The 17,419-nt window shown below is 36.5% G+C and overlaps 3 protein-coding genes across 3 annotated transcripts; all 3 read right to left on the bottom strand.

Moving 5' to 3' along the window:
• Window positions 1-1,243: 1,243 nt before the first annotated feature.
• On the bottom strand, window positions 1,244-2,345 carry LOC119492505 (trace amine-associated receptor 7d-like). Its single transcript, XM_037776991.1, has 2 exons — window positions 1,465-2,345; window positions 1,244-1,389 (listed from the first exon to the last, which is right to left on the bottom strand). The coding sequence occupies exons 1-2, from the start codon at window positions 2,343-2,345 to the stop codon at window positions 1,341-1,343; spliced, it is 930 nt and encodes a 309-aa protein (XP_037632919.1). The 3' UTR covers window positions 1,244-1,340.
• Window positions 2,346-9,485: 7,140 nt separating this feature from the next.
• On the bottom strand, window positions 9,486-10,679 carry LOC119493272 (trace amine-associated receptor 7e-like). Its single transcript, XM_037778432.1, has 2 exons — window positions 9,799-10,679; window positions 9,486-9,723 (listed from the first exon to the last, which is right to left on the bottom strand). Exons 1-2 carry the CDS (start codon window positions 10,677-10,679, stop codon window positions 9,675-9,677), a joined length of 930 nt encoding a protein of 309 aa, XP_037634360.1. The 3' UTR covers window positions 9,486-9,674.
• A 4,942-nt stretch (window positions 10,680-15,621) lies between these two features.
• On the bottom strand, window positions 15,622-16,521 carry LOC119493274. Its single transcript, XM_037778433.1, has one exon. The coding sequence runs from the start codon at window positions 16,519-16,521 to the stop codon at window positions 15,622-15,624; it is 900 nt and encodes a 299-aa protein (XP_037634361.1).
• Window positions 16,522-17,419: the final 898 nt, after the last annotated feature.

A 17,419-nucleotide genomic window follows, 5' to 3' on the forward strand; every position in this document is an offset into this window, starting at 1 on the left:
AAAGACAGCAAGACCAAGCAAATAAGTAGAAATAAAATGCATATTTAAAAAGCGATAAAAAGCAAAAGCAAGCAAATAAAGTTACAGATTTAGAATAAGTTTATATTCTTAATTTCATTTTTTAATTGATTGGAAAGCCAGAGCAAACAATAACATTTTAATCCCTGATTTAAATGAGCTGACAGCAGATCTCAGATATTCAGGCAAGGCTTGTTCCACAGGTGGGGAGCATAGAAGGAGGCTTGTCTTTAATAAACTACTCATGCTCAACATGCAAGGTCTTGCTGAATAGGCAACATCTAGTTTTCCCCCTTTACTTAAAGCTCATTTGCCCATCTATCTATCCATCTATTCATCTATCTATCTATCTATCTATCTATCTATCTATCTATCTATCTATCTATCCATCTATTCATCTATCTATCTATCCATCTATTCATCTATCTATCTATCTATCTATCTATCCATCTATTCATCTATCTATCTATCCATCTATTCATCTATCTATCTATCTATCTATCTAATCACTTATACATCATCCACTTTATTTGACATTTCCTTTTATAGCTTAGACTTTTCAGATTTAGGGGGGCTGCCCCTGATATAAATATAAACTACAGCATATCATTATATACTTGTCAGACCTCAGCACTAGTTTAACATTTAATAGGAGTGGGATCATTATCAGCACACTGTCACTGAATCAACAGCTAATTCAGATGAATCATCAGCACCACGGTGGAAACATAGCAGAAAACAATGTTTGCTTTTTGACTGTATAGAGAGAGAGAAAGGAAAAGAAAGGCATCATAAACACCCTACTGTGATTTCAAATAGGCCTGATTGCATTTCAGCACCACCCAGCTTGGACAGCGACATTTACAAATTAACCTACAGGTCATTTACCATGGCAGATAACACAGTGGAAACATCTAGTTTTCCCCTTTATTTAATGCTCATTTGCCCATCTATCTATCTATCTATCTATCTATCTATCTATCTATCTAATAACTAATACATCATCCACTATATTTGACATTTCCTTTATAGCTTAGACTTTTCAGATTTAGGGACGTTGAATATAAACTACAGCATATCATTATATACTTGTCAGACCTCAGCTCTAGTTTAACATTTAATAGGAGTGGGATCATTATCAGCACACTGTCACTGAATCAACAGCTAATTCAGATAAATCATCAGCACCACGACCTTGTAAGATCCAGTGATGGAGACAGCAGAAAACAGTGTTTGCATTTTGACTGTATATAGAGAGAGAAAGGAACAAAAAGGAACAAAAAACACAGTAGATTGCAGCTGATGGAGTCCTCTGGTTCTTGTTATTTCCATGACTGTTTGGTGTCTCCCTTCCCATGACAGGAGTCGACTCTGCAGAAAGAGGGAGACAATTTAAATGAGCAATAGATAAATAAGTTGAAGTGCATTTTGCATGCAGTGTTTTACCTCCTCTTGTTGCATCTCGGACACACTCTGCTCCACACAGTCCTCCTCATGGCTTCCCTCAGAGCCGGACTCCCCCAGATATACACAGCCGGTGTGCACACAGCGTTCAACCGAGCCATGATGGCGAACACATTGGTGGCCTCGTTCCTAAAAGTCAGCCCTCCTCCCACCGCAAACCTGATGATGATATTAACAAAAGAGGGGCACCACAACACCAAGAAGCTTATCACAACAAACACTATAATCCTCAGTGACTCCTTCTTGCTGTCTCTCTCTGCACTGGGAGGATCTTTCTCCAGCTGATATCTGGCAACAACATACAGTTTGATGGTCATGACCACTTTGGTGAGCACGATGAGCTGGAAGACGACGATGCTGAACACGTACATCTGTATCGCTTTGGAAAGTGGCATCAGGTTCCTGGCGATCGGGTGCCCAAAGCTGTAAAGCCAACAGAAGATGTTGATGCTGATCACGACCTGTCTGCTGATGTAGCGCGTGTAGATGTATGGATGACAAACAGCGAAATAGCGGTCAAACTGTGCGAATAAAAAGGTCATGAAGTTAACTCCGAGAAGAGAAGTTAACATGTTATAAGTTCCATTTCTGGAAGGATATCCTTCCTGCACATCAAACAGACCCAGATAATAGACTGAGAAGCCAACCAGCGTGTCACAGATACTAGTGTTGAGCATAAAGAGAAACCTGTTCTGGAGGCGCAGAGCTCTGGTGGCCAAGATGGTGATGACTACAGATCCGGCTACCAGAACAGCTGTTGTAGCGAACACAAGCTGGAAGAGAAAGATGAGATAATCCTCAGGACTGTCGAAGTTCACCGAGAGAGGAACTCCTCCAGAGGCTGTGATGTTGGGGAGGAGCATTGTTCCAAAAATACACTTTGAGTTTAATGACCTTATATAGCTGCTTGATAAGCCACTGCCCATGGAAACCCAAACGGATCTTCCCTCATGAGGCATGATCTCACTTTTCATATTAGTGTTTATGGATTCAACTTTTGAAATATTGATAAACATTTATTAGTATTAGAGTATTGATACAGAGGATGCACACTTCATAATCATGTATATATACAAATTGTGCAGATCTTTGTAATAGTTATATCCAAATAATAATCGACACAAAATGTCAATACCCTCTTCCCCATAAGCCCTATAATAACCCTGCAGCTGCAGAAAACATTAGTAAATAAACATAAATAGAGCACAAAAATGAAAACATTTCAAACAAGAAGAGTCATAAAGTATTAAGAGTTTAACTTTCAAAAGGTGCCTGGACAATTATGATTATTTCTGGAACTTCATATGATATTTTTTCATATCCCACATGGTTTATTTTCAACAAAATTAGAGTTTAAAGTTTAAATAAATTACCTGCCAATATCAGAAATGTATTTAAAAGACCCTTATGTCCACATCCCCATATAAGGCTTTACTCTGTGATATGACCTTCTGCAGCAAGTCACGTTTTCTTCCCAAATGACACAATATGAGGTTTTATTTACCACATATTTCTGTTATTTTTGGTTGTTTGCTTTCATTTTTACAATTCACAGATATTAGAATTATTACATTAAACATACTGGACTTGTATTTTATTGGACTGTCTGTTACTTGCAACAGTGTTCTTTAATATCTGTAATAACTCTTATTGCACCTCCAGTCCTCAATAGCAGGAGGCGCTGGTGTCCATAATGAGATTTCTGACTGTTTTCATGTGAGTTTTTTCTTTGCAGTCAAAGAGCTTGCACTTGGTCAGGGACTGATTACTAATATAATTTGAATTTCTTATTTCTTTTAGCTGAAATTGACTTTATTCAATTTGTGAGAACGTTTGAATCTGAGAGATTTTGTGCTTTCATTTAAAGTCTTTTCACTTGTAGATAGAATATGAGAAAAAGCTTGTATATATTTATTGTTTATTCATGTATAGATTTAAAGTCAGAAGTTTATAAGGGTCTGTATGTTTTTCTTTCACTCAGCATATGGGGATCATAGAAGTAGTCCATAATTTAAAATTGTATTGCCTTATAATGTAAAAGCCAGCAATGTTTTGCTATAAGCCTGTGGCTTTTTCCCTCTAGATTAATTGTTTATGGACTTGGACTGCATGTAGGAACCACTTCCACCCGATCCTCACAGACTATCAGGTGTGTGATGGTTCTTCTTCGGTCTGTTTCAAAATGAATCTTGATAAATATTGTTGCTTTTGTTTGTTTTTTAGGAGACATGTCAGTCAGTAATTTGGATAATGACGTTTCACGATATAGGGGCATATTATTAATCTTTACATTCCTTCTATTTAATGTTCTAAAATAGATTTAAACCCAACAACTACAGTACAGAAGGAGTCCCACATCAGATGATCCGTTCATTCTCTACACAGCTCAATCCAGTTTATCAACAGCACGTATAAGACAAGGCAATTTTATTTATAGAGCCCCATTCAGACAGGCCATTCAAAGTGCTTTACAGGAGCATAAAACTATATTAACATATTAAACACAAGACTTCAAGAAAACATTAAAATTGCATTTAAAAGACAGCAAGACCAAGCAAATAAGTAGAAATAAAATGCATATTTAAAAAGCGATAAAAAGCAAAAGCAAGCAAATAAAGTTACAGATTTAGAATAAGTTTATATTCTTAATTTCATTTTTTAATTGATTGGAAAGCCAGAGCAAACAATAACATTTTAATCCCTGATTTAAATGAGCTGACAGCAGATCTCAGATATTCAGGCAAGGCTTGTTCCACAGGTGGGGAGCATAGAAGGAGGCTTGTCTTTAATAAACTACTCATGCTCAACATGCAAGGTCTTGCTGAATAGGCAACATCTAGTTTTCCCCCTTTACTTAAAGCTCATTTGCCCATCTATCTATCCATCTATTCATCTATCTATCTATCTATCTATCTATCTATCTATCTATCCATCTATTCATCTATCTATCTATCTATCTATCTAATCACTTATACATCATCCACTTTATTTGACATTTCCTTTTATAGCTTAGACTTTTCAGATTTAGGGGGGCTGCCCCTGATATAAATATAAACTACAGCATATCATTATATACTTGTCAGACCTCAGCACTAGTTTAACATTTAATAGGAGTGGGATCATTGTCAGCACACTGCCAGTGTGTTAGTTGATGTATTAAAGCTTCAGTAACTAGAACCAGAAAACTAGAATGCACTATATAAAAAAACATTACAAAAGCCCAAATTGCATGACTCAGCACTCTACTGTGTTTTCAAATAGGCCTGATTGCAATTCAGCACCACCCAGCATGGACAGCGACATACACAAATTAACCTACAGGTCATTTACCATGGCAGATAACACAGTGAAAACATCTAGTTTTCCCCATTTACTTAATGCTCATTTGCCCATCTATCTATCTATCTATCTATTTATCTATCTAGCTTAGACTTTTCAGATTTAGGGGCTAGAATATAAACTACATTTACCACTATATACTTGTCAGACCTCAGCACTAGTTTAACATTTAATAGGAGTGGGATCATTATCAGCACACTGTCACTGAATCAACAGCTAATTCAGATGAATCATCAGCACCACGGTGGAAACATAGCAGAAAACAATGTTTGCTTTTTGACTGTATAGAGAGAGAGAAAGGAAAAGAAAGGCATCATAAACACCCTACTGTGATTTCAAATAGGCCTGATTGCAATTCAGCACCACCCAGCTTGGACAGCGACATTTACAAATTAACCTACAGGTCATTTACCATGGCAGATAACACAGTGGAAACATCTAGTTTTCCCCATTTACTTAATGCTCATTTGCCCATCTATCTATCTATCTATCTATCTATCTATCTATCTATCTAATAACTAATACATCATCCACTATATTTTACATTTCCTTTATAGCTTAGACTTTTCAGATTTAGGGACGTTGAATATAAACTACAGCATATCATTATATACTTGTTAGACCTCAGCTCTAGTTTAACATTTAATAGGAGTGGGATCATTATCAGCACACTGTCACTGAATCAACAGCTAATTCAGATAAATCATCAGCACCACGACCTTGTAAGATCCAGTGATGGAGACATTGCAGAAAACAGTGTTTGCATTTTGACTGTATATAGAGAGAGAAAGGAACAAAAAGGAACAAAAAACACAGTAGATTCCAGCTGCTGGAGTCCTCTGGTTCTTGTTATTTCCATGACTGTTTGGTGTTTCCCTTCCCATGACAGGAGTCGACTCTGCAGAAAGAGGGAGACAATTTAAATGAGCAATAGATAAATAAGTTTAAGTGCATTTTGCATGCAGTGTTTTACCTCCTCTTGTTGCATCTCGGACACACTCTGCTCCACACAGTCCTCCTCATGGCTTCCCTCAGAGCCGGACTCCCCCAGATATACACAGCCGGTGTGCACACAGCGTTCAACCGAGCCATGATGGCGAACACATTGGTGGCCTCGTTCCTAAAAGTCAGCCCTCCTCCTAACAGCAGTCTAAGGACGATATTAACAAAAGAGGGGCCCCATAGCAGCAAAAAGGTTATGATAACAAAAACTATAATCCTCAGTGACTCCTTCTTGCTGTCTCTCTCTGCACTGGGAGGATCTTTCTCCAGCTGATATCTGGCGACAACATACAGTTTGATAGTCATGACCACTTTGGTGACCACGATGATCTGTAAGCTGACAATACTGCAGGCATACAGCAGTACTGCTTTGGAAAATGGCACGAAACTCAAAGCGATGGACTGACCATAGACCTGCAGCCAACAGTACACGTTTGCAGAGATCACCACGCGCCGGGTGATGTAGCGCGTGTAGATGTATGGATGACAAACAGCGAAATAGCGGTCAAACTGTGCGAATAAAAAGGTCATGACGTTAACCCCGAGAAGAGAAGGTAACATGTTATAAGTTCCATTTCTGGAAGGATATCCTTCCTGCACATCAAACAGACCCAGATAATAGACTGAGAAGCCAACCAGCGTGTCACAGATACTAGTGTTGAGCATAAAGAGAAACCTGTTCTGGAGGCGCAGAGCTCTGGTGGCCAAGATGGTGATGACTACAGGTCCGGCTACCAGAACAGCTGTTGTAGCGAACACAAGCTGGAAGAGAAAGATGAGATAATCCTCAGGACTGTCGAAGTTCACCGAGAGAGGAACTCCTCCAGAGGCTGTGATGTTGGGGAGGAGCATTGTTCCAAAAATGCACTTTGACTTTAATCTCCTTATATAGCTGCTTGATAAGCCACTGCCCATGGAAACCCAAACGGATCTTCCCTCATGAGGCATAATCTCACTTTTCATATTAGTGTTTATGGATTCAACTTTTGAAATATTGATAAACATTTATTAGTATTAGAGTATTGATACAGAGGATGCACACTTCATAATCATGTATATATACAAATTGTGCAGATCTTTGTAATAGTTATATCCAAATAATAATCAACACAAAATGTCAATACCCTCTTCCCTATAAGCCCTATAATAACCCTGCAGCTGCAGAAAACATTAGTAAATAAACATAAATAGAGCACAAAAATGAAAACATTTCAAACAAGAAGAGTCATAAAGTATTAAGAGTTTAACTTTCAAAAGGTGCCTGGACAATTATGATTATTTCTGGAACTTCATATGATATTTTTTCATATCCCACATGGTTTATTTTCAACAAAATTAGAGTTTAAAGTTTAAATAAATTACCTGCCAATATCAGAAATGTATTTAAAAGACCCGTATGTCCACATCCCCATATAAGGCTTTACTCTGTGATATGACCTTCTGCAGCAAGTCACGTTTTCTTCCCAAATGACACAATATGAGGTTTTATTTACCACATATTTCTGTTATTTTTGGTTGTTTGCTTTCATTTTTACAATTCACAGATATTAGAATTATTACATTAAACATACTGGACTTGTATTTTATTGGACTGTCTGTTACTTGCAACAGTGTTCTTTAATATCTGTAATAACTCTTATTGCACCTCCAGTCCTCAATAGCAGGAGGCGCTGGTGTCCATAATGAGATTTCTGACTGTTTTCATGTGAGTTTTTTCTTTGCAGTCAAAGAGCTTGCACTTGGTCAGGGACTGATTACTAATATAATTTGAATTTCTTATTTCTTTTAGCTGAAATTGACTTTATTCAATTTGTGAGAACGTTTGAATCTGAGAGATTTTGTGCTTTCATTTAAAGTCTTTTCACTTGTAGATAGAATATGAGAAAAAGCTTGTATATATTTATTGTTTATTCATGTATAGATTTAAAGTCAGAAGTTTATAAGGGTCTGTATGTTTTTCTTTCACTCAGCATATGGGGATCATAGAAGTAGTCCATAATTTAAAATTGTATTGCCTTATAATGTAAAAGCCAGCAATGTTTTGCTATAAGCCTGTGGCTTTTTCCCTCTAGATTAATTGTTTATGGACTTGGACTGCATGTAGGAACCACTTCCACCCGATTCTCACAGACTATCAGGTGTGTGATGGTTCTTCTTCGGTCTGTTTCAAAATGAATCTTGATAAATATTGTTGCTTTTGTTTGTTTTTTAGGAGACATGTCAGTCAGTAATTTGGATAATGACGTTTCACGATATAGGGGCATATTATTAATCTTTACATTCCTTCTATTTAATGTTCTAAAATAGATTTAAACCCAACAACTACAGTACAGAAGGAGTCCCACATCAGATGATCCGTTCATTCTCTACACAGCTCAATCCAGTTTATCAACAGCACGTATAAGACAAGGCAATTTTATTTATAGAGCCCCATTCAGACAGGCCATTCAAAGTGCTTTACAGGAGCATAAAACTATATTAACATATTAAACACAAGACTTCAAGAAAACATTAAAATTGCATTTAAAAGACAGCAAGACCAAGCAAATAAGTAGAAATAAAATGCATATTTAAAAAGCAATAAAAAGCAAAAGCAAGCAAATAAAGTTACAGATGTAGAATAAGTCTATATTCTTAATTTCATTTTTTAATTGATTGGAAAGCCAGAGCAAACAATAACATTTTAATCCCTGATTTAAATGAGCTGACAGCAGATCTCAGATATTCAGGCAAGGCTTGTTCCACAGGTGGGGAGCATAGAAGGAGGCTTGTCTTTAATAAACTACTCATGCTCAACATGCAAGGTCTTGCTGAATAGGCAACATCTAGTTTTCCCCCTTTACTTAAAGCTCATTTGCCCATCTATCTATCCATCTATTCATCTATCTATCTATCTATCTATCTATCTATCTATCTATCTATCCATCTATTCATCTATCTATCTATCTATCTATCTATCTATCTATCTATCTATCCATCTATTCATCTATCTATCTATCCATCTATTCATCTATCTATCTATCTATCTATCTAATCACTTATACATCATCCACTTTATTTGACATTTCCTTTTATAGCTTAGACTTTTCAGATTTAGGGGGGCTGCCCCTGATATAAATATAAACTACAGCATATCATTATATACTTGTCAGACCTCAGCACTAGTTTAACATTTAATAGGAGTGGGATCATTATCAGCACACTGTCACTGAATCAACAGCTAATTCAGATGAATCATCAGCACCACGGTGGAAACATAGCAGAAAACAATGTTTGCTTTTTGACTGTATAGAGAGAGAGAAAGGAAAAGAAAGGCATCATAAACACCCTACTGTGATTTCAAATAGGCCTGATTGCAATTCAGCACCACCCAGCTTGGACAGCGACATTTACAAATTAACCTACAGGTCATTTACCATGGCAGATAACACAGTGGAAACATCTAGTTTTCCCCATTTACTTAATGCTCATTTGCCCATCTATCTATCTATCTATCTATTTATCTATCTATCTATCTAATAACTAATACATCATCCACTATATTTTACATTTCCTTTATAGCTTAGACTTTTCAGATTTAGGGACGTTGAATATAAACTACAGCATATCATTATATACTTGTTAGACCTCAGCTCTAGTTTAACATTTAATAGGAGTGGGATCATTATCAGCACACTGTCACTGAATCAACAGCTAATTCAGATAAATCATCAGCACCACGACCTTGTAAGATCCAGTGATGGAGACAGCAGAAAACAGTGTTTGCATTTTGACTGTATATAGAGAGAGAAAGGAACAAAAAGGAACAAAAAACACAGTAGATTGCAGCTGCTGGAGTCCTCTGGTTCTTGTTATTTCCATGACTGTTTGGTGTCTCCCTTCCCATGACAGGAGTCGACTCTGCAGAAAGAGGGAGACAATTTAAATGAGCAATAGATAAATAAGTTGAAGTGCATTTTGCATGCAGTGTTTTACCTCCTCTTGTTGCATCTCGGACACACTCTGCTCCACACAGTCCTCCTCATGGCTTCCCTCAGAGCCGGACTCCCCCAGATATACACAGCCGGTGTGCACACAGCGTTCAACCGAGCCATGATGGCGAACACATTGGTGGCCTCGTTCCTAAAAGTCAGCCCTCCTCCCACCGCAAACCTGATGATGATATTAACAAAAGAGGGGCACCACAACACCAAGAAGCTTATCACAACAAACACTATAATCCTCAGTGACTCCTTCTTGCTGTCTCTCTCTGCACTGGGAGGATCTTTCTCCAGCTGATATCTGGCAACAACATACAGTTTGATGGTCATGACCACTTTGGTGAGCACGATGAGCTGGAAGACGACGATGCTGAACACGTACATCTGTATCGCTTTGGAAAGTGGCATCAGGTTCCTGGCGATCAGGTGCGCAAAGCTGTAAAGCCAACAGAAGATGTTGATGCTGATCACGACCTGTCTGCTGATGTAGCGCGTGTAGATGTATGGATGACAAACAGCGAAATAGCGGTCAAACTGTGCGAATAAAAAGGTCATGAAGTTAACTCCGAGAAGAGAAGTTAACATGTTATAAGTTCCATTTCTGGAAGGATATCCTTCCTGCACATCAAACAGACCCAGATAATAGACTGAGAAGCCAACCAGCGTGTCACAGATACTAGTGTTGAGCATGAAGAGAAACCTGTTCTGGAGGCGCAGAGCTCTGGTGGCCAAGATGGTGATGACTACAGGTCCGGCTACCAGAACAGCTGTTGTAGCGAACACAAGCTGGAAGAGAAAGATGAGATAATCCTCAGGACTGTCGAAGTTCACCGAGAGAGGTACTCCTCCTCTTCCTCCTCCTCCTCCTCCAGTCATAGAGGCTGTGGTGTTGTAGGGGAGCATTGTTTGTGCGTAATTCTGAAGTGCAACCTTTATTTTATATGAAGACTGAACAGTGAAGTCATCAGCCTTCATCTCTTGAGATGCTGTGATCTAATGTCGTTTTTTTTACCTTCTAACACCAGCCAGAGAATTTAGTTTACATTAGTTAGTGCTGTCATATGTCCTCATCCTGATGCAACAATATAATCAGTGCTAATAAATGTCATACTGTATCCTTTAATATTAGAAAAGGTTTACTGTTTGTTAATCCTACAGTATACATGTTTCCCAAGTTCTCAGCAGGGTTATTATAGTAAACTAAAACGACAGTAAGCTGTGGAAAATACTTTTAGTAAACTAAAACTAAATAAAACTATACCCTTTAAGAAAAACTAAAACTAAACTGAAGTGAAAAAATAAAAAACTAGAAGTGCACTCGGAGGGCGCAGACCTCCGCCAAGGCAGATTTCATGTATGTCCCCCTGTGGTGGCCTATGGTGTTAATGCAAAGGCTGCGCAGCCTTATTAAAAAAATTCCCGAAACCAAAATCTAATGGATTGTTCATTGTGCCACACCCCACTCCTCCACAAAATGTCATTCAAATCCAACATGGACTTTTGGAGTTATTGTCCAAACGGACAAACCAACCAACAAACCAACAAACCAACAAACCAACAAACCATCAAACCAACAAACCAAAGAACCAAGGCCGGTGAAAACATAACCTCCTTCACCAGCCTTCATCTCTTGAGATGCTGTAATCTAATGTAATTTCTTTTTTTTACCTTTTAACACCAGCTAGAGAATTTAGTTCACATTCGGCTTTTACTCAGCTTTGGTTGTGCTGTCATTAAAAATATGTCCTCATCCTGATGCAACAATATAAAGATAATCAGTTCTAATAAAGGTCATACTGTATCCTTTAATATTAGAATATGTTTACTGTTTGTTAATTCTTCCCAAGTTCTCAGCAGGGTTATTATAGTAAACTAAAACGAAAATAAGCTGTGGAAAATATTTTTAGTATCTAAAACTAAATAAAAACTATATCCTTTAAGAAAAACTAAAACTAAACTGAAGACTGCACCGAGAAGTCACCAGCCTTCATCTCTTGAGATGATGTGATCTAATGTCGTTTTTTTTTTTAACCTTTTAACACCAGCCAATGAATTTAGTTTAGATTAGGCTTTTACTTAGCTTTGGTTGTACTGTCATTAACAATATGTCCTCATCCTGACGCAACAATATAATCAGTTCTAATAAAGGTAATTCTGTATCCTTTAATAATAGAACAGGTTTACTGTTTGTTAATCCTAAAGTATAAATTCTTCCCAAGTTCTAAGCAGGTTTATTATAGTAAACTAAAACGAAAATAAGATGTGGAAAATATTTTTAGTTAACTAAAACTAAATAAAAACTATATCCTTTAAAGGTCCCATATTGTAAAAAGTGAGATTTCCATGTCTTTTATATGATAAAGCAGATTTAAGTGCTATATAAATACTGTTAAATTATCCAAATGCTCAATATACAGAGAAATACACAACAGCCCGTATTCAGAAATTGTGCGTTTGAAACAAGCCGTTAGGATTTCTCTCAATTTGTGATGTCACAAATATACAATATTTAGACCATTACACGGTGTTAAATGTAAACATTCTAAATGTGTCCCAGTTTATTTCCTGTTGCAGTGTATGTAAATAACATCAGCTGACAGGAAGTAAATATGGACCCAAACTGTTGCCAAGCAACGCAATTATGTTGCAATTACGTTGAAATGTACTAAAACTGAGCGTTTCAGACAGAGGGTAAATACAGGTATATTCAGGCAGACAGTACGAGGAAAATAAAGTTTTTTTTAACATTACAGCATGTAAACATGTTCTAGTAGAAACATAAAATACAAGTATGAACCTGAAAATGAGCATGATATAGGACCTTTAAGAAAAACTAAAACTAAACTGAAGTGAAACTATATTGCCTGAGTAAAACAAACTAATAAAAAGTAAAATATATATGATCAAATTCATTTCAGTTTTAGTTCCTTAACTAATACATCAATACCCCCCAAAAAAGGAGACATGAATTTCCATCAACTCGTGTGACCCTGAACCACAGAAATTGAACGGATTGCTTCTCATTGAACACTAAAGCAGCGTGAAGATTAATCATTAAAATGGCCATTCCTACACAATTCTCCAAACATGTATTTTGTATGTATATGTAGCTTCCTCACACATTATACATGACCCTAACAAAAAACAAACTAAAACTATACTGTAAAACACGAAATTAACGTATTAAAACGTATTCAATTATTGTTTTGCTTTTGGAATATGAGTGAAAAAATTATCTTTTCATATTTTTTTTCTAGTCCCCTTTAGTCATCCCTTAACTCAGAATCCTTGCAGTATATGACCGAGTCATGTTAGGTTAAAGTTAGTGGTGGTGTTGTACAGGAGGTATTTTGTTTTTTTGTTTTTGGCCTAAAATGTGGTCAAATTGTGTTATTAATTGGCCTTGGCTTTAAAACCCATATGTCACAACCATAGCATGAAGAGGTCGAAACTCCAACAACACTTAGTGTAGTTTAAAGAACAACTTTATTGTGAGACGAGTGTTTCGTTTGTGGCCTTCATCATCCTGCAACCACACAACCATAGCTTACCATAATATTACTGTTTGCTACAAAGATTATAAAACAACTGTATAACCAGCAAGGCAAGTTTGTTTGTTTTGTTGCACATTTTATACACCAAACAATAACAATTCTAATAATTCAATTAACAACTCTAGTTAAAGTATAAAGATATTATACAAATGTAAGATATTTAAAAAAAAACTTTACAAAGAACAAATGAGCATGACAGCACTGATAATAAATTAGAAATTCTAATCAGAAAATTAACAATTTTGGATGCAGCATGATATGTGTATCTGGGGTGCCACATCTGTATAGTATAGCCTCTCCACAACAACTCAACTCCTACAACTATTTATGTTTTAGCACATTAAACAAATCAGAGGTTGTTACAATAACACTGTAGATTTAAATCTTTATACAGTATGTCTTGATCCCACTCTGACACACTTATTTTAAGGAAGAAATCACATTGCTGATCTTGGCCTTTGTATTGTAAACTGTTCTCAAAACAGGTGTTTTTCCAGGGGCATTTAAGAATGTAGTTAAAAAAGCTTTCAAACATCAGTCAAGCTTGAAATAAAAGTCATGGCCTGAAATAAAGTGTTCAGGAGGCCTACAGTTTGGCTGAACCTTGAAAGACTGAAATGACAAAAAACTGTATCTTCAAAATTTTAAAACTTCTACAAACCTGTGTGGACACTCAAGAAGACAGAAAGAGGAGCTTATTGTCCCTGTGAAGTCTTCCAAATCATCCCGCCAACTCTATCAACTCTATAATAATTATTATTACTTATATTATGTTCGTGAAATTTGACATTCTAGAGTGTCAAAATACTACAGATGAAGACATTGTGTAAAAAAATCGAAAAAGATAAATACTTTTGTAATCCAGCAAAGTATGAAAACCAGACGAAAACATCTGGAGTTGCTGCAGTATTCCGTCACATATGCCGATGATTGTCAACATCTCTTCTTGTCATTTCAGTTCAACAGTTGTCAGATTATAGAATTGCCATTAAATCAGGAAGTTAAATCAAATGCGGTGCCTTGCATTTCATTAGAATTAAAACTTTTTTTAATTTATGTTGTCATGATCTCTAATTTAAAGTTGTAATTTAAAGTAAAATATTGTCTAAAATGATCAAACTTGTCCTGGGTTTAGCTGATATAATAGGCCTCTTTCAGGGCAGAAATATTGACTCTTCATAGCAGGAAAAACACAGGTGTGATAATATTAATAATAATGAACGATAATAATAATAATAATAATAATAATAATAATGATACAAATAATAACACCAATGTGTTTTCCCATTTACATCGTGGTGTATATTCACTGGCAACGTTTTTCGAGCGAAAGAAGTGCAACATTTATGTACCACACATAAATCCTAAATTTATTATTATTATTGATAATATTAATAATAATAATCTAGGCGACCATAATGTTTTCCTCCTAAATGAGTAGTATGTAAACGTAATTTTTAGGAGACAGGGTTGGTCAATAAATCCGATGTACATTATTCACAATTAATGATTTACTTTACATTTAAAATGTCATTGAATGCGTCTTTAAATTACATTTGAAATTCAGTTGAAATAATAATGATAACAACAACAACAACAATAATAACAATAATAATAATAATCACACCAATGCGTTTTTCCATTTACATCGTGGTGTACATTCACTGGCAACGTTTTCCGAGCGAAAGAAGTGCAACATTTATGTACCGCACACAATAAATTCAATATCAAAATCACTTATTCTGACTGTCTAAATTCCAAAGTAATTGAACGTGTCTTTAAGTTAAATCACATGCTGTGCCTTGCATTTCATTAGAATAAAAACTTGAGAATTTATGTTGTCATAATCTCAAATAGCCTATACGTTACTTTTTACTGAATCTGTATCAACATTTAAATGCAACTTGCCAGATATGTTAGTTTCCTCAATATATTGACCAAAAAATAAACTCTAATAATAATCCAGGCGTAATAACGTTTCTTCCTAAATTAGTATCATATAAATGTAATTTTTAGAAGACAGGGTTGGCCAAAAAATCCACAAGCCAGCGCAAAACCAGGGCCCTGAAAATATCTGCCCTGTGAAAGGCCTTTACTGCTGCCGTTCACTTATTTTGTCTGTCTAAAATCAGATGTACATTATTCACAATTAATGTCTTTTAGTCTTTAACCTACATTAGAAATGCAGTTGTGTTTACATAATCTGTGGAGATGCAGCAATCGAGATAAACTCTCTGTGAAGTTTAAACACTCCAGATCAAGTGTTAGTTTGTTATTGGTCCAACTAACCTTTTGGGTTGTTTGCAGCAGCAGATTTTGCTCCACACAGTTTTCCATACGGCCATCCTGAGTGAATGGCTCGCACACAGATAGAGGGACGGAGTACACAGAGCGTTGCTCCTGGATAAGATGGTCATTGGGTTTACAGCGTCATTTTTAATGACAATAAATTTCCCCGTCAGCCAAGCCACAATCAAATAGAGCACGGCTGGGCTCCACAACACTACAAAGAAAAAAACCACCATGACTATGATGAACAAGGACTCTTTCTTACTGTCTCTCTCCGGGCCCGGCGGCTCTCGCAGCAGCTGGTGTCTCGCCACGAAGAGCAACTTGATGGTCATGCCTATTTTCGTGATAATAATCAGCAGCAGACTGATTCTGCTGTATATTGCGATCTCTATGGCTTTAGAAAGAGGCACCATGTGCTTTATAAGCAGCTGACCGTAAACATGCACCCAGCTATACACGTTGATACATATAATCACTCTTGTGGTGATGACGCGACCATAAAAGAATGGATGACACACGGCAAAATATCGGTCAAACTGGGCAAATAGAAACGTCATGATATTAACTCCAAGAAGCGATGGCAAAATGTAATAAGTCCCATTTTTAGAAGGAAAGCCCACATGCACATCAAAGAGAAATTGGTAGAAAATACCACAGCCGGTCATTGTATCACAAATACTTGTGTTCAGCATAAATATAAACCGATTTTGTCTTAAAAGTGCACGGGTCCCAATAATACCACATGCCACGGAACCGGCCACTATCACGGTGCTAGCCCCGGCCAAGATGTGAAATATAAAAATGAAATAGTCCCCTGGACTGTCAAAGTCAAAAGCCAGAGGAATGAGCGTTATGTTGACCGAGAGGATCATGATGGAAGCAGCCCAACCTGAACTGCGACAACAAAAGAGCAGCAGCCCTGTTTTAAAGTTAAGGAGGAGACAATGATCAATGACGTCCCATCGCCCTTTACCCTTGTGATCCATTTATTTTTGAATTATTTTCCATTCAACATTTCTCAACCGATTTCAACGAGTCGATTTATATTCAATCGTCTATGATCTACATGGAGTAACGTTACATTTTCGTTACGATTTTTTTTCTTCCAAAGATTTTGGTGAAAAACTGTTAAATACGTTAACGTCACTGCTTCCGGTTCATGGATCACCGGTCTGTCTTTCGATATGGCGTTCAATTAATTGTTATGTAATGATTAAAAACTAGTACTATCATGTCACATTTATATTATATTTATATTTATAGAATTTTAGAATTTAGAATTTAGAATTTAGAATTTAGAATGTAGAATTCATCAGCTGTTCAAGTGTTCTTTACAAAACGTTTATTGCTTCCATAACATCAGATACGAGATAACGTTCGTTATTGTTAGCTAATCGATATAAGTTAATGTTAGTTTATTGATGTTCATATCTAACATGATATTGTGTTTATAACATGAAATGTACGATACGCATTAAAAGCGATATGTGTCCAATATTGCAAACAATAAAACTGATGGCATGTCTCTTGACCTGTGCCTCCGTCATTTTAGACTGTAATCGAGTCGCCTACTATAATGATGCCAGTTAAACGTCCACCTACAAAGTGCTCTAAAAGCAAAACAAAATGCCGTCCGTTCTATTGTTATATTTAATGTCTCTACCAAAATGGCCTGTGTTGAACAATAAAAATATTATAAATATGCATACTATTATAACTGTTTACTGACTTGCTTATTTAACATTTTTGCCCGGCTGCTTCCCAGAGGAG

This window comes from Sebastes umbrosus, chromosome 8 (assembly GCF_015220745.1).
Source record: "Sebastes umbrosus isolate fSebUmb1 chromosome 8, fSebUmb1.pri, whole genome shotgun sequence".
NCBI classification, from domain to species: Eukaryota; Metazoa; Chordata; class Actinopteri; order Perciformes; family Sebastidae; genus Sebastes; species Sebastes umbrosus.

Coding starts and splice junctions, on each gene's coding strand:
- LOC119492505 (XM_037776991.1), bottom strand. CDS start 2,345: ATGCTCCTCCCCAACATCACAGCCTCTGGAGGAGTTCCTCTCTCGGTG. Junction 1,390..1,464: donor CCGAGATGCAACAAGAGGAG/GTAAAACACTGC, acceptor CTCTTTCTGCAG/AGTCGACTCCTGTCATGGGA.
- LOC119493274 (XM_037778433.1), bottom strand. CDS start 16,521: ATGATCCTCTCGGTCAACATAACGCTCATTCCTCTGGCTTTTGACTTT.
- LOC119493272 (XM_037778432.1), bottom strand. CDS start 10,679: ATGACTGGAGGAGGAGGAGGAGGAAGAGGAGGAGTACCTCTCTCGGTG. Junction 9,724..9,798: donor CCGAGATGCAACAAGAGGAG/GTAAAACACTGC, acceptor CTCTTTCTGCAG/AGTCGACTCCTGTCATGGGA.